At 42.5% G+C, this 23,643-nt stretch overlaps 1 protein-coding gene across 3 annotated transcripts in view; it reads left to right on the top strand.

Annotated features, from left to right (window-relative positions):
* The first annotated feature begins 2,763 nt into the window (after positions 1-2,763).
* exosc10 (exosome component 10) overlaps positions 2,764-23,643 on the top strand; it is a 285,760-nt gene continuing 264,880 nt past the window's right edge. For all 3 annotated transcript variants that reach the window (XM_060931529.1, XM_060931528.1, XM_060931527.1), the window contains exons 1-9: positions 2,764-2,905; positions 13,078-13,214; positions 15,647-15,770; positions 15,949-16,050; positions 16,158-16,311; positions 21,595-21,703; positions 21,799-21,874; positions 21,981-22,091; positions 22,698-22,841. In XM_060931529.1, coding sequence (XP_060787512.1) covers positions 2,777-2,905; positions 13,078-13,214; positions 15,647-15,770; positions 15,949-16,050; positions 16,158-16,311; positions 21,595-21,703; positions 21,799-21,874; positions 21,981-22,091; positions 22,698-22,841 — 1,086 coding nt within the window. In that variant the 5' untranslated portion in view covers positions 2,764-2,776. The remainder of the gene's footprint in view (positions 2,906-13,077; positions 13,215-15,646; positions 15,771-15,948; positions 16,051-16,157; positions 16,312-21,594; positions 21,704-21,798; positions 21,875-21,980; positions 22,092-22,697; positions 22,842-23,643) is intronic.

Below are 23,643 nucleotides of genomic sequence, written 5' to 3'. Positions count from 1 at the left end.
CCAACGCATCTTCAACCTCAGCCTGCAGCTGGGGAGAGTGCCAACCCTCTGGAAGACATCATGTATCGTTCCAGTTCCCAAAAAGAATCGGCCCAGCGAGCTGAACGACTTCCAACCGGTGGCGCTCACTTCACATCTGATGAAGACATTGGAGCGGCTCTTCCTCAGCCTCTTCAGACCCCAGGTACAACGTGCCCAGGACTGTCTGCAGTTTGCGTACCGGGCAGGTGTTGGTGTGGAAGATGCCATCCTCTACCTGCTACACCGAGCCCACTCGCATCTGGATAAGGGAAATGGCACAGTGAGGATCCTCTTCTTGGACTTCTCAAGTGCCTTCAACACCATCCAGCCCCTATTGTTTCAGGACAAACTGAACAGGATGCAAGTGGACCCCTGCCTGGTCACCTGGATCTCCAGCTACCTCACGGACAGGCCGCAGTACATCAGGCTGAAGGACATCACGTCTGACACTGTAATTAGCAGCACCAGAGCACCCCAGGGCACGGTGCTGGCTCCTCTTCTCTTCACCCTGTACACCGCGGACTTCTGCTACAACTCAGAGCTGTGTCACATTCAGAAGTTTGCCGATGACACAGCCATCGTTAGGTGTATCAGTGACGACAGAGAGGAGGAGTATAGGAGCCTGGTGAGGGACTTTGCTTTGTGGTGCAACAGGAACCATCTGCAGCTCAACACCTCGAAGACCAAGGAGCTGGTCATTGACTTTGGGAGGTCCAGACCAAGGTCACGACCAGTTCTGATCGAGGGAGTCAAGGTGGAGGCTGTGGATTCCTACAAGTACCTTGGGCTGTGGCTGGACAACAAGCTGGACTGGACTTCTAACACCAATCACTTATACAGGAAGGGAAAGAGCAGGCTATACTTCCTTAGGAGGCTGCGGTCCTTTAACATCTGCAGGAAACTCCTGTGGATGTTCTATCAGTCTGTGGTCGCCAGTGTCCTGTTTTACACGGTGGTTTGCTGGGGGGGGCAGCACATCCAAGAAGGACACATCCAGGCTGGACAAACTGATCAGGCGGGCCGGTTCTGTGGTCGGCATGAAGCTGGACTCTCTGGTGACGGTGGCAGAGAAGAGGACTATGGACAAACTATTGAACATCATGGACGATGCCAGTCATCCTCTGCACACCGTCATCAGCAACCAGAGGAGCCTGTTCAGTGACAGAATGCTCCTTCCCAAGTGCAGGACGAACAAACTCAAAAACTCCTTTGTCCCTCATGCCATCAGACTGTACAACTCCTCTCTGGGGGGGAGGAGGGGTAACAGGAGGACAGAGGACGGGAAGGAGCAGTAGCCTAGCCTAACAATAAGCAATACCGCACAATGTGCAATATAAAGTGCAATATCTTTCCTGCTTCCCCACACACACACTTACCCTAACCCCACTTCTCCCCCCTCCCCTCTTCCCCATATCTCATCTCATCTCATTATCTCTAGCCGCTTTATCCTTCTACAGGGTCGCAGGCAAGCTGGAGCCTATCCCAGCTGACTACGGGCGAAAGGCGGGGTACACCCTGGACAAGTCGCCAGGTCATCACAGGGCTGACACATAGACACAGACAACCATTCACACTCACATTCACACCTACGGTCAATTTAGAGTCACCAGTTAACCTAACCTGCATGTCTTTGGACTGTGGGGGAAACCGGAGCACCCGGAGGAAACCCACGCGGACACGGGGATAACATGCAAACTCCACACAGAAAGGCCCTCGCCGGCCCCGGGGCTCGAACCCAGGACCTTCTTGCTGTGAGGCGACAGCGCTAACCACTACACCACCATGCCGCCCCTCCCCATATCTTATTCTTTTATATTTGTATATGTAGATACTTTATTTTAATTTATCTAGAAGTTTTTTCTCTATTTCTTTTCTCTGTTTATCTGTAATGATGCTGCTGGAATCTTAATTTCCCTGAGGGAACCCTCCCAAAGGGATCAATAAAGTTTAATCTAATCTATACTTATGTCTGAAATATTTAGCAACCCGTGTATTATGTTGCTGAATATTTCACAGAAGTATGTGAAATGGGGGCGGCACGGTGGTGTAGTGGTTAGCACTGTCGCCTCACAGCAAGAAGGTCCGGGTTCGAGCCCCGTGGCCGGCGAAGGCCTTTCTGTGCGGAGTTTGCATGTTCTCCCCGTGTCCGCGTGGGTTTCCTCCGGGTGCTCCGGTTTCCCCCACAGTCCAAAGACATGCAGGTTAGGTTAACTGGTGACTCTAAATTGAGCGTAGGTGTGAATGTGAGTGTGAATGGTTGTCTGTGTCTATGTGTCGGCCCTGTGATGACCTGGCGACTTGTCCAGGGTGTACCCCGCCTTTCACCCGTAGTCAGCTGGGATAGGCTCCAGCTTGCCTGCGACCCTGTAGAACAGGATAAAGCGGCTACAGATAATGAGATGAGATGTGAAATAGGTAAGCAATAAAAATGGCTAACTGAATGTAAATAAGTTGCTATGTCCCATGAGATGCCATGGAAAAGGGCTTCCTCTACTTGAATATAATTATATCTGAAATATTTGGCAAGCCATATATTATGTTGCTGATTATTCATAAATCGTCTTATTCAAAAAGCTACAGTAATAATTCCACTGATTTTATTTTATTTACTTCACATTAACGCAGCAGTGCATTTTCTCAGCCGGCAGATGGCACTGTCGTGTTTACACGAAAACGAGACATTCGAGAACGACCTACAGAAGAAGATAAAACCTCGTGCTCGTCAGCGTTCTCGCGAGATTATATAGCTGTCAGCATGGACGCGTACACAAGCGACGGCGTCGCCGCCGGCGCTGAAGAAAGTAAAAAATCTACAAAAAATGGTACAAATTCAGAGGCAGAAGAGTTTTGTCCAGGTTTTAAAGACGTGGATGCTTTTGTTAAGGTGAGTCGATATTTCAGTGTTGTTATTTTTTGTTTCAGGCCTCGTTAGAACGGTCCTGTCGCGGGAGGAAAAAAAAATGGTATCCTGTAGATTAGCCTCATGTTTAAGTGTGTTTTAGCCTCATTTCCATGTGGTTTAGCCTCCGTGTTTAAATGTAAAGTTGATCAAACATATATTTTTACGACTTGTCGTTTTAGGTTTAAAGAGAATAGGTTTAAAAAAAAGGTTTGAATATGAAGTTTTTGACTGGGTTTTTCATTTGACTTGACTAGCTCGCGGAATTAAATCAAATGTTTGCAGGTTGAACTCTATGCAGCTCAGTAGAGCAGTTTCAGAGCACATTCTAAACTTAAATTCTCAGAATTTTTAAACATCATTCTCAGAATCGCATCACATCACATTATGGTAACAACTCGCCGCCATGTTGGATTCCCATCTTTCGTCCGGTTTGAGTTGAATAATTAATAGCTAGTAGTAATTTAGAGAGATTTTGAATTCATTTTGTCATGTTCAGTCGTGTCACAGATCAGGTGTTAAACAATAATAATAATACAAGCAATAATCCTTGTTGTTTAACCTCAACACTGATAAAGTGCTGTTATTGGTGCCTGAGAAGGCAAAATTATGATCAAGTTTGGTTCAAGTCAGTGATTTGGCTAAAACACTGGCGACTAAACTGAAAAAATACACAGCAGGATGGGAAGATTTTCGCCATTTTGTTGGTTAATTACACTTGTTCATAGTGTGAGTGAAAGATATGGCAGAATGATGAAAATATCCCAGATGCTTTCAGCCGGATGCTTCTGTTTTCGGGACTCCCTCAAGTGAATGACGCATGAAATGGAATGACAGCTAGTGATTTGAACAATAAATGGTCCCTTGTCATTCAGATTCTTATAAATGGAATAACGATTGAAATGTAGGTGGAATGACATGCTTTCAGCTCATGAAATGGAATGACATTGTTTCTAAGTGGAATGACATACTTTTAGGTTATCAGTGATATCCCCTTTTACAAATGGAATGACAGTGTTTTTAGGTGGAATGACATACTTTGAGGCAATGTTATCAGTGATATCACCTATAACTAGGGCTGCATGATATCAGAAAAATATGCGATAACATGACTGAATATCTCGATATCGATATGTATCACGATAATTAAATATATACTGTTTTTCTTACCTCTACTCGCCGTTCTGCCCTGTATCTAGCATTTAAAAAAAAACACCCAATGCATCGCTTCCATTCCAACATTATTTTTTATTGGAAAAACATGGCTACACCTGCAATGGTGTCCATCAATCATCTTTAAATCTCTTTAATTTTAGTGAGCGCGGCAGAAAATGTTGAAGTAAACAAAAAACTGAAAATTACATTAACATAAAGCATTCAAAATGGCAATTTCAGCGGCTCCCGGGAGATGAAGGTGAGCGACACAGATTCACCATAAACTCAAACGCAATCTGTTAATAACACATGCGGGTGAGAGAGCAGTGGTGTGTGTGTGAGTGAGCGAGCGAGCGGTAGTGTGTGTGTGTGAGAGTGAGAGAGAACGCGGTTTTATGTTTTTATGCTGCAGCAGTGTTTGTCCCAGTGAGCCGCCCCACCACTGTTTTACAGGTACATGTCTTGCAAAGTACCCAAGTTTGCAGTACGTCATCCCTCCTGAATCCAAAGTACTTCCAAATAGCAGACGTGCATTTTTTTTTTTTGGAACCCAGTTCCTCCTCACACAAGTTTGTCTCACCACACTTGCTACCGCTCCCACCTTCCGCCATCACCACGAGGCTTTTACTTGTTTTGCAGTAGGGGGCGGAGTTATCCCGCGGCGCTTGTTGACATTCAAATGTGATTGGACGGCACAGAAAAATGTGCCTTTTATCGAAATTTAAGTAATTTTTGCGGTATGTGTATCGCAAACTAGGATATCGCGATATCGATACTTTTTCGATATATTGTGCAGCCCTACCTATAACCTAACCCTAGAAACAATGTCATTCCATTTGTTAATTTGATATCACTGATAACATTGCCTCAAAGTATGTCATTCCACCTAGAAACCTTATCATTCCATTTGTAAAAGGTGATATCACTGACAACATTAGCTCAAAGTAAGTCAATACATGAGCAATTCCAGCGTTATGGACGTGACACTTGAACTCAAAATGGCAACAAATGACCCAGTGCATGTTTTATTGTCTCCCAGTATTTAAACAGGTGTTGCATATTTTAAGGCTGTACCATACTGGAGAAGTGATAGAACAAGAACAATTCCCATAGTACATCTAGGGCATGCCAGAAAATGCCAATAAAAGATGCGTTATGGATGTGACAGAAAAAGTATCACTTTTCTTGGGTGACTGTACATTTTTATCAAACTCTGTGAAATTGTAAATCTAATGTCGAAATGGAGATATCCATTTGATAGAGGGGTCCAAGGTGAATATTAAAAAATATTTTGTATTTCATGCAGAGTTTCGGAAGGAAAAGTCAGCGTTATGGATGTGACGAAATTCCGTTATGGATGTGACGCGTCTGAAATAGACATGGCATAAGTTTAGAAAATCAGCAATTTAACCACCATAACCCTTTGAAAAACTCTCTAAATATCAGCTAAAACTATCAAAGTTCTTAAATAATATTTAGGATGGCTATTGTTTTGCTGTTTTGTGGATTTTAGCATACATTTCTGTGGCTTGTGGCAATAATATAGAATTGTACATGATCAAAGTTGGTTTTAGCTTGGGTTTTACATTATAAGAAAGACTGACAGTGACATATTAGGTGATCAAAATATTTGTATGTATTTATTTATTTGTTTATTTATTTAGTTTGTTTAGTTTGAAATTTGGGATCTCCTGTGAGGTTGACATTTACATGGAATTGCCCACATATAGAAACCCTGTCATTCCATTTGTAAAAGCTGATATCCCACCAAGCACCCACTTATCTTATCCTAGGGAGGTCTAAAACTAAAGATTTCAATCGTTATTCCATTTGTAAGAATCTGAATGACAAGGGACCATTTATTGTTCAAATTTACTACCTGTCATTCCATTCCATCATGCGTCATTCACTTTAGGGAGTCCTCTGTTTTCTGCCCAGCAAACTCAGAAACCGAAGCATAACCATTTCCTCCAGCAAAAATGGCTGAAAATGAAGTGGTGAAAGAGAGAACGCGGAGTGAATTGGACTCAGTACGACATCATTAATAGCCTTTTGACGTCTTTATCTGTCGGATGAAAAGGATAAACACCGAGACGTGCTGTTTTAGAAAAGTGGAATCCGAGTTACTGAGTGTTATCACTCCAGAGCAGTGTTGCCAGATAGGAAATATGCAAGTATCGTACCAAAACCTCAAAATTATCGTGGTTTTTTTTTTTGTGAGAAATTATCGTACACAAACAAAATGCATACAATAGTTATTTTAGCTGTATTTTACTTTCCAGAGAATATTACTTAAATTTTTAAACAGTAATTCGCAATATTCCCGTAGTAGAGGGAAAACTATGACACAAACGCTACGTTCACACTGCAAGGCTTAATGCTCAATTCCGATTTTTTTGTGAAATCCGATTTTTTTGTGAGGTCGTTCACATTAACAAATATATGCGACTTGTATGTGATCCTCAGTATGAATGAAAAGCGACCTAAAAGTGTTCCGCATGCGCATTGCAGGATACAACGACGTCACACGCAGTGAGCATGGCCAGTGTTTACGGAAGTAAAACTGCCCGGTTGCGGTATGACCCATCCAGTCTAGCTTGAATAGCTGCATCCCCTCAAATGGAAATCAGCTCCCTAACCTCTGCGTCCTTCCATTGAGAAGATTCAGAACCTTCACAGCCCGAAGCGTCCCTCGCATTGATGTCATGCGCAGGGGCGCAGATATGTTTTTTGAACTGGGGGGGGACAAAAAACTGGGGGGGACAAAGCTGCCAGCAAACCAACCCCGATATGCCTGTCAAACTTGTTGTGGGTTACCATAGCAACCAAGCTCGAGCTCGCAACGTGTGCAGTCTGCGCAGCTCAACCAACCGAATATCAGTCTTTGTTTTGTTTTATGTGAGTTGTTGCAACTATGTATACACTGCTGTGCACCTCAATAAACCGAATGGTAATTAGTCTTTTGATTTTTCCGTGAGGTTTGCCTTATGCAAAGAAAGACGGCATAGACGTTTTTCCTCCCTATAAGTGGGGGGGACCGAACGAAGTGAATTTAAATCTGGGTGGGACGAATCCCACCCTCTATCTGCGCCCGTGATTATGCGCCATGTTGTAGCTTTTTTTGAGAGACCCGCCGCCTACTTCAGCGCAGAATAGTGACGTTTGTGGCTTGTTGATGACGTGTAAGTCGGATGAATGCGACCTGGCGGTTCAGACTGAAGTCGCATATGAAAAGATCGGATAAGAATCGGAATTAGGACCACATATCCAAACGGCCTGGGTCAGATTTGAAAAAATCGGATCTGTGTCATTCATATTGTCAATAAAAGATCGGATACAGGTCACATATGGGCGAAAAGATCGGATTTGAGTCACTTCAGCCTGCAGTGTGAACATAGCCAAAGAGAGTAAATGCACAATTACCATAAGACTAGAAAGATTCGAATTCAACCTCCAGGTCGCTGTCGTTGTCCGATGCCACGCTCACTTGTGCAGATGTTGTTGGTTGGGTAATCCTGTCACGGTAGAGATTGGATGCCATCATGGACCGCAGCATGGTGTTCGTCGGTTTGAAGGCATGGCACCCACCAGCATTCCTCACACACTCTGATGTGTGCACAAGTCCATTCAGAGTGTCTCTAATGAGCTGGTTTCGTGATTGTTTTTATGAGATTGACTTTGGAAAAAACTCACTTGCATGATGCATTGGAGTGGGGAGAAACAAGCACATCCAGGCGGGGAAACACAAGCACATACATCTGTGTATGTCTTTTGATGGCGCCTGAGTGGAAAGCCTGCGAAATGATTCTTGGGGGTCAGAGAGAGAGAGAGAGAGAGAGGGATGCGTGTTTTGGACAACCAACTGAAAACTTTGAAATTATCGTACATTTCAGATTTTGGGGCGGCATGGTGGTGTAGTGGTTAGCGCTGTCGCCTCACAGCAAGAAGGTCCGGGTTCGAGCCCCGTGGCCGGCGAGGGCCTTTCTGTGTGGAGTTTGCATGTTCTCCCCGTGTCCGCGTGGGTTTCCTCCGGGTGCTCCGGTTTCCCCCACAGTCCAAAGACATGCAGGTTAGGTTAACTGGTGACTCTAAATTGACCGTAGGTGTGAATGTGAGTGTGAATGGTTGTCTGTGTCTATGTGTCAGCCCTGTGATGACCTGGCGACTTGTCCAGGGTGTACCCTGCCTTTCGCCCGTAGTCAGCTGGGATAGGCTCCAGCTTGCCTGCGACCCTGTAGAACAGGATAAAGTGGCTAGAGATAATGAGATGAGATTTATTACTGGTGTTATGTATATAAATGTATATGTGACCTATGTTTGGGCCCATATGCAGCTCTACACACCTTACAGTAGATAGTTTGTTTGTTGTCATCGGATACCAGCCAGTCAAACTCTTGCTTCCAACTGTCCACAACAGTTCTCCTTCTCTTATCTTTATCATATTTTTGTTGTGCTTTCTTTCTCTCTCCAGTTTGTTTTCGTTTTTGAGAGGTCTTTGGTTCGGGTCGTTTTATCCCAAGGTAGTCATACAACATTTTCAGATATTTGGAAGAATTAACAATCAATTTTATGTGATATTTTGACAAAACTCATGTGGTAGGATGCTGGTTTTCAAAGTCGCAGACATAGATGTGACTTGGGGTGGATTTCACTGAGCTGTGTGTATCGAGCTCTGTGATTGGCTGAACCTCCGAAGCAACAGCCAATCAGAGCGCTCGTTTCATTTCTAAGTGAAAACAATATGGCCGCGCCCGCGTCAGTAAACAAACCAACAGAATCTAGGGAAAATGTCTTGAAAAGTCCTTCAATATGATGAAATATCGAGAGAACGATGAACCCACTCAAAGAGGGACCGCCCGTGGGGCTGGCAACTTATAAATTCATTCCGCCCTTGCTGCAAACTGACCGCGACGGGTGGTGGGGCGGGCACCCATTTCCTACACTGGTCCGAATGTGAAGTTGACTTGTCCGAAGAAATATTTGAGAAACCCCCCCCCCCCCACAAATAAACTATTTGTGACCCAACAGTCTATATTGCATTTGTTTCCGAATTCACAACATCTATGAATCAAAAGTAATCAATACTTAATATACTGAGGCAAAAGTTCAAAAATATAGTAAAACAGACTGATTGATACCATAATTCACCAATTATACTGAAGTTCAGAAGCAATATATCCCAATAGAGTAGAAATTATGAACATAAAGTTTTAAGAATAAAATAACTATCCTATGAGATCCAGAAACACTAACCATTATATATACACAGATCAGCACTCTGCAGTTCAGTCACAAATATCACAAAAAGGAACATTATCATAACATTTGACTTGATGAGATATCACTAGTTTGAGTGAGATTGCCAAAACTTATCGCAAAAAAGTGTTTGATACCCAATAAAGAAATCATTTCGCCAGAATTCCTTGAACACAAAAATCTCTTCACTGCAGAAAAAAAATTGGACTCCTCAATCATTAATTTATTTATGAGAAATTGAAAACCAAAAAATTAAAATTATATAAGTGATTCCACGCTTATGGGTACTGAAATGGGGACATGAACTTATTCACCTAAAACCATTTCTTTTTTTACCATCAGGTCACAAAACATGTCATCTTTAATGAATGATATGTTAAAAGATAACTTTAATTTTCTGAGATGTAATAAAAACATATTTATATGCCAAAGTCAAGCCTATGAGTTCCAAAATGATGTCTGTTACATTACTTCTGTTACGATTGTCCATCTCGCGTCTGTTACAAGTTAATTACAATCTAGCTATATACCATATTAATCTTATTGAAAGAATGTGCATGTTTATTCTACTACACATGTTTATTAATTATATTTGCTAAAACATCACCTTCCTATGTTTCAAAAAGTAATTCTACATTGTTAAAATTGAGAATATATATGTCCACAACACTTCTGTTACGTTCTGACTTTGGCATATAAATATGTTTTTATTACATCTCAGAAAATTAAAGTTATCTTTTAACATATCATTCATTAAAGATTACATGTTTTGTGACCTGATGGTAAAAAAAAGAAATGGTTTTAGGTGAATTTTTAAAAATAAGTTCATGTCCCCATTTCAGTACCCATAAGCGTGGAATCACTCGTATATATTTTCATTTTTAAATTATTAATTTTGAATATATATCCTCCACTGATTAATTGTTGTCTGATTATTCAGTGTGGCTCCTGTATGGTATTTAATGGTAAAAAAAAAAGATGATTAATAATTTCAAATAATCCATAATTATTATATCTAAATTATAGAGCCCTGTGTTTCAAATCTCTAAACTCCCATTACTAATGAGTTAATTAATACAGCCGATAACCTAATTAGCAGCCATTTGACAGCTTGGTATTTCATAGATAACTTTCCTCACTCCCTGTCAATCCACACGCATGCAGGCGCACATTCCCCGCCGGCACGCGCTCGGCTATATAACGAACACCAACAATTCAAAGATTTGGAAATTGCCACATACCGTAAATATACAGTTGAATAATGATCCCGCCAACAGAAATGTCAACAAATCCACATGTATGACACGATTAAAACCAATCATAAACGACCGTTTACTTTTCAGCTCAAATACACGAAGCGGTATTGGCTGGTTTCGCAAGTGGAATATTGTGCATGCGCACATCGCTCTTTCCAAATAGAAACATCTGGCGATTCATCAAAACTATGTCAAGTGAGATGCTTCGGAAATCATGTGAATAAACTGATAAATTTGATGTGTAACCCAAATATCGGCGTATTTTGGCACTTGTCCGATATAAAATATCACTTATCGCGGACAAGCATTAATGTCGAGCCCTGAAAAAGTCATCAGATGACGACCTGTTTCCCGGCTCCCACATGGAACTGCACTCCAAATTTCCCCCAAGTTGAATTGGTTGCCATGGAAATGCAGACCAAATAAAACTCTCAGAAATCCCAAAATGTCAAAAGCCGTAGCTGCTCGAGTCACTTAACATAACTGTGAGGTTTCGTGAAAAAATTCTTAGTCGTTTTTTAATTATGCTCCAGAAGCACAAATGTTTACGGACAGAGCGATAGCTATATCCCCTGCGTTATATGCCAGGGGGATGATAAAGCAAGAATCATCAGGAGATGACCTATCCCCACGGCCCCCACATAAAACCCCACTCTAAATTTTCCCAAGTTGAATTGGTTGCCATAGAAATACAAAAAAAATAAAAATCACAGAAATGTCAAAAGGCACAACTGCTCGAGTCACTTAACATAACTGAGATTTCGTGGAAAAATTCCTCATAGTTTTTGAATTATGCTTCAGAAGCTAAAACCTTTACATGGACAGAGCGATAGCCATCTCCCCCATCCCTTCATTATATGCCAGGGGGATAATAAAAGGAGTCTTAAGATGATGACGCGTACCCCTGACCCCCACATGAAACCCCACTCCAAATTTTCCTAAGTTGAATTGGTTCCCATGGAAAAACTAAAACTCTCAGAAATGCTAAAAGGCTTGATTTCAACTGAATTTTTCTGGTATAGAGATCTTGCAGTCATGTGACCGGAAAGTTAACAGCTGCCATCTTGTCGGTAAAAAAAAACAGCTGAATACTGCTGTACTCGTGTACAGAATGGATCAATTTCAACCGACGGACTACACGGCTCATTTTTCTAATGAACAGATAACTAGATACATGTCTAAAATAAACGATCTACAGATTAGTGACCCTTATGGCTTACCGGACGGAGTTTTCACAACCGTGTCAGTGGATTTTGAACTGCCAGCGGAATACCCAGATGTGTATAATTACCTCATCAACTTCCCCTCGCTGTTCAGTGGTGAAGCACTGCATGCTTATAAATCTCTGGACAGTTATCTTTACAGAAATTCAGGATTTGTCAGCCGCGGCATCTTGTAAACAAGAAAATAATCCTCATTGGACGGGTAAGTCACTTAAGTATTGAGTACTAATACTAGATATATCCGTAGTATCTAGCACTGACCAGCCGATTATAGAATAGAATAAGGTAATTCCAGCTGTAATTCCAAATCGTCCGTCTTGTTTACCATGGATCTGGCGTTGGAGAGGTAGAGGCTTAGCAGTGGAGATTTGAGTGGCTGTTTTCTGAGCTTAGTCAACAGGCCGGCTCTGCTTGCTGCCTCGCTTTTGCTTCCGCTCCCGACGCCGCCTCCTTCGCCTGCCAGACCCGATAACAATCCGCGGAGACCCCGCTGGTCTCGCTATCTCGTCCGGAATGTTGTGCATGCGATGGAAATCACTACAAACCGTAATTTTCTGCTGGAAACCAATGTCCAGTAAGTCCATACGGTTGTAGTGGATATTGAAGTCCGATACAGACGAACAACACGCAAAAATACACACAAAACATAAACGCGCACAGGTAGGGAGAGCTTATAGCCGCAGCCGTTGTAGTAGAATTGTATATAGTAGGGTTTTCCAGAAGAAAAGGTAGAACCAGAAGTAGAAGGCGGAAATATGGCGTTTGACCGACAAGATGGCGTCTGTTACAATCTGGATCGGCTGTGATGTCACATGCAAGTGCTCCATTGCGCAAGGTAAAAAAAAAATTGCACAAAATGTGACCGATATTTGACCAAAGTTTAATATAAAATTGGAGAGTTACATTGATCTTGCTCCTGAATTTACCTGTGATATGCACTTTTAAGTACCATATGAGTGTTATGACTCGGTTATCACAGTACTATAGAAATGGTAACATGTATATTAAAACAAGCACATTAAAATAAACCTGTGATTTGAATTGCAGTCAGGACTACTGTCAGTTAGCGATGCAAAATTAACCAAAACCACCTCACCAATCAGAATTGAGCGATGCTGTGGAGGAACGTCATAGTCTCATGATTCTGTTTCAAAGAACTGACTACCTTTCGTCCTTTCTGAACAGTATTGACTGGTGCAGGATGTAGTAAATAGGGTGCGGTTTAGACATGCAGCTATGTATTAAGGTGTGTACTTCCTCTTCACAGTATGGACTGGGCTCCGTCATGGCCGCGACAAAAGCGTCTGCAAGTTTGCCGCAAGCAGGAGACGAGCACGACTTTTATCGGAGCTTTCCAGCCTTCCAGGATTTCTGTTCAGTGCAAGGAGACCGACTTTTACACTGGTACGTCAGAACAACGAGCTGTTTTCTTGTAACCGCATCCACAAATCAAACTCCAGTTCACAAGGTTCATGCCTTCATAATGCATTCTGCTTTTGATCAGCTTGATTAAATGTAACGTGCAAATATTCAGCCATAGAGAAGGATATAAGTAACAATGAGTGTTTCTTCTTTGCTGTAATTGTTTTCTGTAAAAAAAAAAATTGCAGAAGTTGGCCAGATCATCTAATGTACAAATAATCCATCTAAAAAAAAAAAGTTTTCTTGAGAACCTTTTCATGATTCCTTCTTTGAATAAATGTCATCATTGGTGTGATTGAGCAAACAGTGCGGGATAATTAATCCAGCTCGGTCTTTTCCCCCTGTCAGATTGCGAGTGTGTTATTGTGACCCGGTGAATTGCTGTAAAATTGTATCATGTACCCGTGTGGTGACGAATACAAGGAAGCAACCAGGCTTGTAGTACTCGAGTCCAGGACTTGAGCGCTGATGATTGGAAATGAGGACTCGGGTTTTTCTTAATTTTTTGTAGCATGCCATAATAATTTGGCGCAAGATATTTATATCTACATTAGTTTTTGTACTAATTTCATGCAAGAGTGTCACCAGCGCGTCTTGGCGCGTGCATCTGATAGACTCTCGGGCGTGCTCCGGACAGCGCGCATGCCAAGAGGGGACTCTCGCGCGTGCCGTAAACGACTCGCACTTGCACAGGATTAAGGTGCAATCAGTGCACCTATATAGAAACTGTGAAAACACATTTACTTTGCGAAGTATTGAGTTGCTGACACATTACCGAGCCTTATTTCCTTGTTTGGTTTCCTGATCCCCAATTTCCTGTTTCTCATCTTTGATTCTGCCGAGTCTGTTTGTGCCTCGTTCGACGTATTGCCCGTTTTACGATTTTGCCTGTCGTTCTGGATTGTTTACCTGTCTTCACTTGTATTAATAAACACACCTTCTGCACTTGCATCCATTTCCCAACCATTCTTGGGATGACTCAGCTCAAGATTTTTATTTATTTTTTCTTTAATTTATTGAGACTTGAACACTGGAGACTCAAGACTGGATTCAGACTCGAGGTTTAGTGACTCTACTACGACACGAGAGGCAACTATAGGATTTTATTTTTTCCCCTCAGGCCAAGTATAATACTCTTTTTGGTACTCATTGATGGTGATGCTAAAACGAGTAAACGATGTAGTATTAAGCAGTTGGATGCCTCATGAAATATTTTGCTGTAGTGCGAAATAAAGGTTTATTTAGCTTTAGGGTGCTGCTGTTGGTGGACTCGTCGTGTTTTGTCTTCACTCGTAAGCAAGCGTTGACTTCGGCAAGACGGCGGAAAGGAAGTGCACTGCTCAGTGCTCGCATAAGTGAACTGCTCGCACACCTTTTTATAACGTTTCGCGTGACCACACTGTAGTGTATGTAGTTATGTTGCAGAGCCAGGCAGCATACTACAGAGGGAACTGAGAAAGCCAAGCGTGCACACATCTGGGGGGAAATTTCATACATATTTTGCAAATATTTTGCAGGGAAATGGTTCGTAATTTGCTAGCCGAGAGTGCTTCAGGAGGCATGTAATTTTTTTTATTTTATTTATTTAAAAAATTTTTGTGCCCCCAGACCCCTCTAGTATTTAGCATTAACTGCCTACTACTTTTTTTTTTGACCCGGCTACTTTGGATTTTCTGGAGAGCCCTTTCTAATGTTTACACGCTCAATATGTGACTTGGTATAATTTGACTATTAAGTTATGGGAAAACTGCTCAAGATGGCCAAACTGCTTGATGTCAGAATTGGTATTTCTAGCGTCATTTATTGATTTTTGTGAAGGATAACGACACAGACATCTAAACACAAATGTGACAAATATATAAAAACTAATGGATGGGGGATGTTTTTTAAATAAACACGTCACGTGGACGCAGTTATTTATCCTTTGGGCATGTTTCCATTCTAATCTGCGTCAAATACGCAGGAGTCCTGTGTCGGGGGAAACCCTGCGTTTGTGGAACTTTGCACCAATTTTTTATGACAATGAGCACGGTCACTATTACTGCTCTGCGTATGAAGGTTGCCTGATTTCACACTGTGTGTTAAACAATTTTTTTTTTAATAATCTTTTAATCAGGTTATCGTTGTACGTCCAGTTGATATTTTTTGCAACAATCATTAATCACGAAACGCATCCAGATCGTTGTCACTTTGCGCCGTCTGTTCGTTAGGGCAGCAACGCGCACTATGCTTAGGTCTAGAACATTTTAAATCCCTGCTTTTAAGGAGTATGGCATCAGCGTGTCCATGGTTTTGTGAGTATTGTGCAGTATTTTATTTGAAATGCTTCAGAACGGAGATGTTTGGCGTCCATTCTCCATTTAAAAACTCTAATTAATCGTTAATGGTTTGCGGCGCTGTTTGTTTCTGTTCAGTATGAGTCAGCTGATGCAGCACCATGGCTGCAGATCTCGCTTGCGAGACCAGAGCAAACTGACTGGCCTGGAGGAGCGTTTTGACATGGTGGTTGATTCCAATGATGTCATCCTGGAGAAAGTGGTACGAGTAACTGCTCATCTCTTTATCTGCTGACATGTAACATGATTTTCAAGCCATCACTGTCCTGAGCATCAAGGAGCCACATTTCTTCTTCTGTTGTTTGTTCTTTGTTTCAATGTGCACGTTCAGGTGTTCTGTACAAATATGACCTACTGAATTTGTTTCAAAATACCATCAGGGGATTTTGTTGGACGAGGCTTCTGGGGTGACCCGGTCAGAACCTGTGATGCCTGCAGGCTATCAGCCGCCCAAAATTATTGTGTCCAGTTGGAATCGCAAGGTGAGCATGCCAAATGTTACTTGAGTCTATGATTTGAGGATTTCGTTGGTGTAGTGTACTAGTACACGAGAGAGATGTGACCAACACCTGATGTTCCTTCTGTACAGGGAGGTGATCGCAGTACCGGGACCTTCCACCTCCTTCACGCGAAGAACATTCAGCGGCCACAGCTGAAGTTCAAGGAGAAAGTTGACAACAGCAACACGCCGTTCATCTCTAAAATCTTCGTCAAGCCCAACGCGTTAAAGCCACTGGCTCCATGTGAGTTTGAGGATGTAGTAGATGTAGGAAATACAGCAAAGGAAAAAGTATCTATGTCAAATCCACCATTTTGTAATTCCAGAAACGTGTATCGTAAGGCATGGGAATGACATCAATTGATAAAAAGTCGACGGCCTTTCGATTTCAGAAATTTGGTCGTTGTGATGTTTTATTTCTGTAATATCTCTCAAAATATCAGGCCATTCTTTTCTGTAACTGGGAGGTTATTTAATTTGAGCGGATTCCCGAGCAAATAATGCGCATGAAATCACTCACTTCGCGCAGTCAAGCAGACCGAGGAAGTCCGTGTGCTGCGCATGCGCAGGTTTACCTTGACCGTGCACTGACGGTTCCATCATTCTGTCTCGAAACGAACAGCTGATCACACCGAGGTGCTTGTTGACAGCCGATCTTTATTAGTTTGGTCCTGCATTTATTTTCCTTTGCAGTATAACGTCTTTTCTTCTCGCTTTCTGTTAGTCGGTCTTCCACGTTTCATTCGCACACTCACATCCTCCGTTCTCTCTTGTTTCAAATTTGTATCCCACAATGCCTTGCGCGAACAGGGAAAGCCCACCACGTCATGCATGATGTAGTATCTTGAATGAGGTCACGGTGAAGCAGGAAAAAATAGAGAGCTACCGCATGACGTCACCGCGCCGCGAGATTTTGTTAGGCGCCATATTGGAAGACCAAGTACATGCACTCACAATATAAAACAAAGTACGAGCGAGAGTAAAGTGACACGATGGATGATAATTCGGGTTATGTGAGTACATTACCAGCTGCAGAAAGGGCACGGTATGTGGAGAAACTGGCTGTGATTGATGGGTTTGACCCATATGATAAGACTCGCGGCAAGGGAGAATGGAAACATAAGGAGGCCCGGACACCAATTCTGCCATCTGTTTGCTACCCAGACATTGTAAACTATTTGTTGTTTACACCCAGTGCCTACACTGCTGATGACTTGAAAGCCTACAAAGGGCTACAGGCTTACAATTATGTTGTTAGTGGCTCGGTTCGTGATATTACAGCTGTTATTAAGAATAACCTACACATAGTTATGGCCAAGGTAATCTTGTTGATATTTATCTTTTAATAATATATCTTTTCAGTTGAAAAATTAATACTTTTTGTTACTATTAAGGTATCCATAATTTAGGTTAATTTATCCATTATACATATGTATTTATGATATATGCCTACACAACAACTATGCTTTATTTATATAATAGGAGGGAGAGCAAGCCCCAACCCATCCTAAATTATTATTATTATTAAATTGTAGAAGTCTGGGAGGCTTGCTCCTCATACAGTTATCAACTTGGGGCTAATTTAGCATGTTTTAAATCTGAATTTCTTGCGTTTGCTTACCTCAAAGTGTCCGCAGATCATGCACAGACTTATCCATTATATCCACAGTTTTTTGCCAAGTCTCACACAGGTTTCTTTCAAGTCTACTGTTGGGCCAATAAATCATAAATAAAACAGCTCAGATTTGTTTTTAAGCCGTTTGCCACTCCACTTTATTCTCGTGGGTTCACATACCGCTGCCGTTATTTCCCCCTAATCACGAGTTTGTTGGTCTTCCAAAATGGCGCAGGGTCTGTTTACTTCCGGTTTCGGGTGATGTCAGTGAAAGGGGTCTATAGCGGAGAATTTCGGGCCATGTGGCCTTAAATTCATTGTCCTTTTAGGGGGAAAAAAAGGAATAAAATTGGAAGTCTGTGATTTTAGAATTCGGTAGCTTTCGGTACACTTAAAAAAAAAAATTGTGACCTAAATGTGAAAAATCTGAAAGGCAGTCTGCCTTTAACAGGAGGTGATGCTTTTGATTGGGCGCAGGGAATTTCTCACCCTGGAGCAGCAATGGGCTGATGCCCCTTTTCCACCAAAGCAGTTCCAGGGCTGGTTCGGGGCCAGTGCTTAGTTTGGAACTGGGTTTTCTGTTTCCACTGACAAAGAACTGGCTCTGGGGCCAGAAAAACCTGTTCCAGGCTAGCACCAACTCTCTGCTGGGCCAGAGGAAAGAACCACTTATGTCAGCGGGGGGGGGCGGAGTTGTTAAGACCAACAACAATAACAAGATCGCCATTTTTAAGCGACAAGAAGCAGCAGCTGTACAAACGTCAAGTCATCCATTATTATTGTTGCTGCTGCTGCTTCTTCTGTGTTTTTGCTTCGATATTTGCGCCAAGGTTTATGCAAACGTAGTGACGTAACTGACGTATACAGCGACGTAATGACGTGGCTTCCCTTAGCGCCGCGAGCTATGGAAAAGCAAACTGGTTCTCAGCTGGCTCGCAAGTTGAACGAGTTGTGAACCAGCACTGGCCCTGAACCAGCCCTGGAACTGATTTGGTGGAAAAGGGGTACGAGTATCCACTCTGAAGTCCTGTAAAAATTACATAAGCATCAATTTCCATGTCGTCACCATGCAAAGTATGACGGATTTCTTAAAAGAAAAGGACGAATATAGAAACGTGGTAGCATGAGGATACAAATTCTGTACAAATTGTAGTTTTTAATGGCAATCAAATGCACAAGTCCTTCAGTCAGATGAGCGATTATTTCTGATAACAGTATTCATAAAATGCTGAGTTTGATGCCGTTTTATGTTGGCGTAACAACCTTTTTCTATTTCAAGCGTACATAAGAAAAGTGTGATCTATGAGGGTGGGCTGAAAAGTTGATGCAGTGGTTGAATTTGACCAAATGTGATTTATTTTTCAACATCGTCTCCCCTGCGGTCCACACACTTCCTTCGTTGGTGTTGCAACACTTGGATTCCCATGGTATACAGGGGTTTTTCTAGAAAAATTTAGTATGAGGGAGCTCACCGTGGCGGGGGGATGGTGCGGAGGGGGGAGTCCCCCCCCGCCCTTCCACTATGCGAAGCCTTTGAGAAATTGAGGCTATTTGAGAGGGAAATTAACATTGAAAAAGAAATAAAACTGTCAAACACTTAATTCAAATTCTAATACCTCATTCAAGTTACGCATAATACTAATTCCCCATGATTCAAATTGAAATTTATAATTCAAATGGATCAAACTTACAAAGTATTAAACATTCACCACAGAAATCTGTCGTTTTCTTATCCTAGAATAAGGTAGAGTTAGTTGTTCCAAATGAAGAAAAAAAAATTCCAGAGCAAAATTATTTTCTTTCAAAGGAAACTAAAAAAGTAAACATTGTAAAGTTGGAATCCAACCCAAATCACAAAGTTTGAAACCATGCAAAAAATGTAAGCATGCTTAAAAAAAAATTTACATACTTGAACTTTTCCTGGAATTCGGCCTTTTTCTCATTTTGCTTTTCCATTGAACGCTCGGTGCCTTCATCAGAGCAAGACATCTGGTCTTCGTCCATCACGGATTCCACGTCGCTGCTGTCACAGCGCTCGGTTGGCGCGTCCTTCAATGAGGCCCCGGAACCGGCGGCGCGGCACAGACCGATCCCTCGATTGTCGTGATCTCGCCATCGGAAACATCTTTATCCGCTTTGTGACAGAATAAAAGAAGTAATCATCTTCTGCCCCGGACAGTCTTTGACTTTCTTCCGTTTCGTGCCGCGGGATTACTTTAAATGCCCATGTCGTCAAAAACAACTCGCAAACAACCTCTGTCAAAAGCTCCCACGCCGGTGGGTGAAAGGTCATTCGGTTTCGAGAAATCTAGCTCTACAAGTCAGCTGATCTTGTATGTAACCTATGTCAAATCTCATGAGAGCAGCTGCGACAAGTCAACAACATGGTGCCTCGGTCTGGAAACCGCCAATTCGGATCGTTTTTGCACCGTCTGACGGTGTATCTACTATGATTGGAATATTTTTGGAGTAATTATAACGTATTTGATGATCAGACATATTGTCACGTGGTGTTGCTGGGATGTTTTCACGGAGAAAAGATAGTTTTGAGAAAGATTGCATGTTGTGCAGTAGTATACAAGTGCATGGCCTAAGTGTGACTTGGGGTTCAATCGGCATTTCGGTAAGGGGGCGCACGCCGAGAGTAAGAGGCCACAGCGCCCCTGTTCCCTGGTTTAGATGAAAGCATGGTATAGAAGCGCTCATCCTGATGCTCAAAAAAAGTCCTCAACAGCAGGCATGATCTCATCATTGGTCCGATATTGCTTCCCAGCCAAGTAGGGTTTTTTTGTTTGTTTTTTTCCCCCATGTTTGGGAAGAGAAAATAGTCAGATGGGGCCAAATCAGGAGAATATGGAGGGTGAGCGAGCAGTTCAAAGCCACGGTCACGCACAGCAGCCATTGCAAGCACAGGCTTGTGAGCAGGCGCGTTGGCCTGGTGAAGCAGGACCCCCTTTGTCAGTTTTCCAGGCCGTTTGGACTTGATTGCCTTTCACAACTGCCTCAGCAAGTTGGCATAATATTCTCCATTGATAGTTTGGCCTTTTCTGAAGGTTCTCAATGAACACCATGCCCTTTGCATCACAGAAGACAGAGGCCATCACCTTCCCTGCCGACGACGTGACCTTTGGAGGAGGAGAAGACTGGTGTTTCCACTGCATGGACTGCTGTTTGGTCTCTGGCTTGAAGTGGTGGACTCAACAGTCATCTTGGGTGAGGAAATGTTCAAGAAAACTGGCTGGATCTGCTTGAAAAAGTGGCAAGTTTGCCCATGACGTGGCCAGTCTGGTGTGCTTTTGATCAGGCGTCAAAAGCCGTGGCACCCACCGAGCGGAAACCTTCGGCATCCCAAGTTCGTTGTGCAAAATGTTTTCTGCTCGTTCACAGGAGATGCCTACAGCATCAGCTAAATGATTTAACAGTTAAACATCTGTCATCTGTCGTCATGTGGTGAACACAATCGGTTTGTTTTCTTGGATGGTGGCTGTGGCAGGACGTCCGGACCTTGGATCATCTTCAAGGCTCTCCCTACCCCTCTTGAATTCAGCTGCCTGCTTTTTCATAGTTGATAAAGCTGGCGCACCCTCCACTAATGTAGAAACCATGTCGGCATGAACGTCCTTGGGGGGCTAACTCCTTTTTTCTGCAGATATTTGAGAACACCACGGTGCCAAATTTTATCCATATTCACGAAATGTGTCTAGTGCTGCTTTTCAAAGTCCTGAATTACTTGTCCAGCGTGGGTTTATCTGAAAATGAACAAAACAGTATCAGGAAAGGTTTATTTTAATGCATGCCAAGTTTCATTTCTGAAGCATAACTCCATCAGGCTATGAACTTCTCAGCCCTCCCTTGTACATGATGCAGAACTGTAAATCGGTACGTCTTCTAACGTCGGATTGTGATGTGCAGATTTTAGCAACAAACACCTGCGGAAGGAGAGACCTGAGGATTTGGATGTACCCATAGCGCTAGCTGACTTCATCCACCAGATGAGAACCCAGGAGCACATGGAAGACATGTAAGCGCAACATCACATCTGGATTTAAAAAAATATATATAAAATATCTTTACTAATAATAGTTCCTTCCCTTCTGATATTACGATATCTTTCAGGTTTTCTCATCCTTACCAGTTTGAGCTGGACCACACTGTCATGCTGGAGAGTCTCAAGAGTAAACCTCAACCACAGGTAGCCATACGAGTCATCTTCAGGAATTTGCCACGCAGTTTCTTTTTTTTTTTGCCAAACTAATCAAAAACCAACGTCTTGATTTTTGATCGTTGTTTCTGCGTAGATGTATAAAGATCTAGCCGAGACAACTTGCCAATTCATCAGCAGCCTGGACGATCTGGTTGCTTTAAACGAGAAGCTGAACGCGGTGACGGAGTTCGCCGTTGACCTGGAGGTATGATCAGGTCTTAAGTGTTTAAGAAGATGACTCTGCACCGACAAATGCAATGGAGAGCGTTCTGTGTCGGAGCAAAAAAGCCATCACGCTGTCTGGGGGGGGAACGCAGTACATACGGTGCTGCTTTTATGTGGAAAAGCAGTCGGCAGGGATTGCTGTAGGTTTTAGTGGTAGTTCTGAAAAGTTTCTGTGTTGCCTGATCTCTTCAGGAGGAGTGAAGCAGCAGCGAGCCAGTAAAAATGTAAAACGATGTGAGGTCAAACATAAGAGCTTCTGCGTTCCAGCTGTGTCTCCGAGTATGACTCAGGGCTGTGATTTGCATTTCAGTGTAGCACGACTGCAAGAGACTAATGAAAGTGAAATACAATGTGACCTTCAGATCAGACACAGTCAGCATTTAAATCTGAAAAAGCAAACTGTAGATTTTTTTTTCTCCCCCCACCATTAAAGAGATTGAGCGACATGGAAGAATAGCAGTGAATTAGAAAATTTAAATTAGAAAGTGCTGTATTTTTTTTATTTTTTTATTTTCCTTTTTTCTCTGGCATAGGATTTTTATAAATACGATATAAACTTTTTTTTTTTTCCCCCTTCCTCTCGCAGCACCATTCCTACAGAAGTTTTTTAGGAATCACGTGCTTGATGCAGATCTCCACCAGAGATGAGGATTTTATCATCGACACCCTCGAGCTCCGAAGCGAGATGTACATTCTGAACGAGAGCTTCACTAATCCCAACATTGTGAAGGTGAGTGTGCCAATTTGCCTCCAATTATTTGCCCAGAAAGACTGAGGTTAATGTTAGTGAGCAAATTAATACAGCTGGTAAGGATCAGTTATCAGTATTACACTGTTGGCGTTATTCCTATCCGGACACGTTGGTTGCTTTGGGCTGTTGGATCTGGAGGCTTTTTCCAGGCTCAAAGAAATAAGGCAGGTCATTGATTCAAATGCAGCAAGAAGCAGTGTTGTAGTCGAGTCACTAACCCTCAAGTCCGAGTCCAGTCTTGACTCCACAGTGTTCAAGTCCAAGTCATCAAACAAAATTTGAGTCGAGTCCAAGAACAAAACTCCAACCGCACTATTTGATGGTGGCTGTTTCAACGCCATTAACATTAGTTTGTTCCTGAACATAACGCATGAACAGGTGAATGTGCTTCTCTTTGTCAGGGAGTGCGAAGTATTGTCAGAGATGATTGGGAGACGGATGTAAGTGCAGAAGGTGTGTTTATTAATACAAGTGAAGATGGAGAAACAATCCAGAATGGCAGGCAAAATCGTAAGACGGTGAAACGGGCGATAGGTCGAGCGAGGCACAAACAGGCTATCGTAGACTCGGCAGAATCAAAGACAAGAAACAGGAAATCAGGGCTCAGGAAACCAAACAAGGAAATAAGGCTCAGTAATGTGTCAGCAACGCAACTCAATACTTCGCAGTGTGTGTGCGTTTTCAGTTTTTATACAGGTGCACTGACTGCACCTTTAATCCTGTGCAGGTGCGAGTCGTTTATGATGTGCACTGTCTGGAGCGCACCCGAGAGTCTATCATG

The sequence above is a fragment of the Neoarius graeffei genome, chromosome 10 (assembly GCF_027579695.1).
Source record: "Neoarius graeffei isolate fNeoGra1 chromosome 10, fNeoGra1.pri, whole genome shotgun sequence".
In the NCBI taxonomy this organism is placed as follows: domain Eukaryota; kingdom Metazoa; phylum Chordata; class Actinopteri; order Siluriformes; family Ariidae; genus Neoarius; species Neoarius graeffei.
Note: the sequence above shows the minus strand (reverse complement) of the source record. Positions and strands in the feature narration are given on the sequence as shown.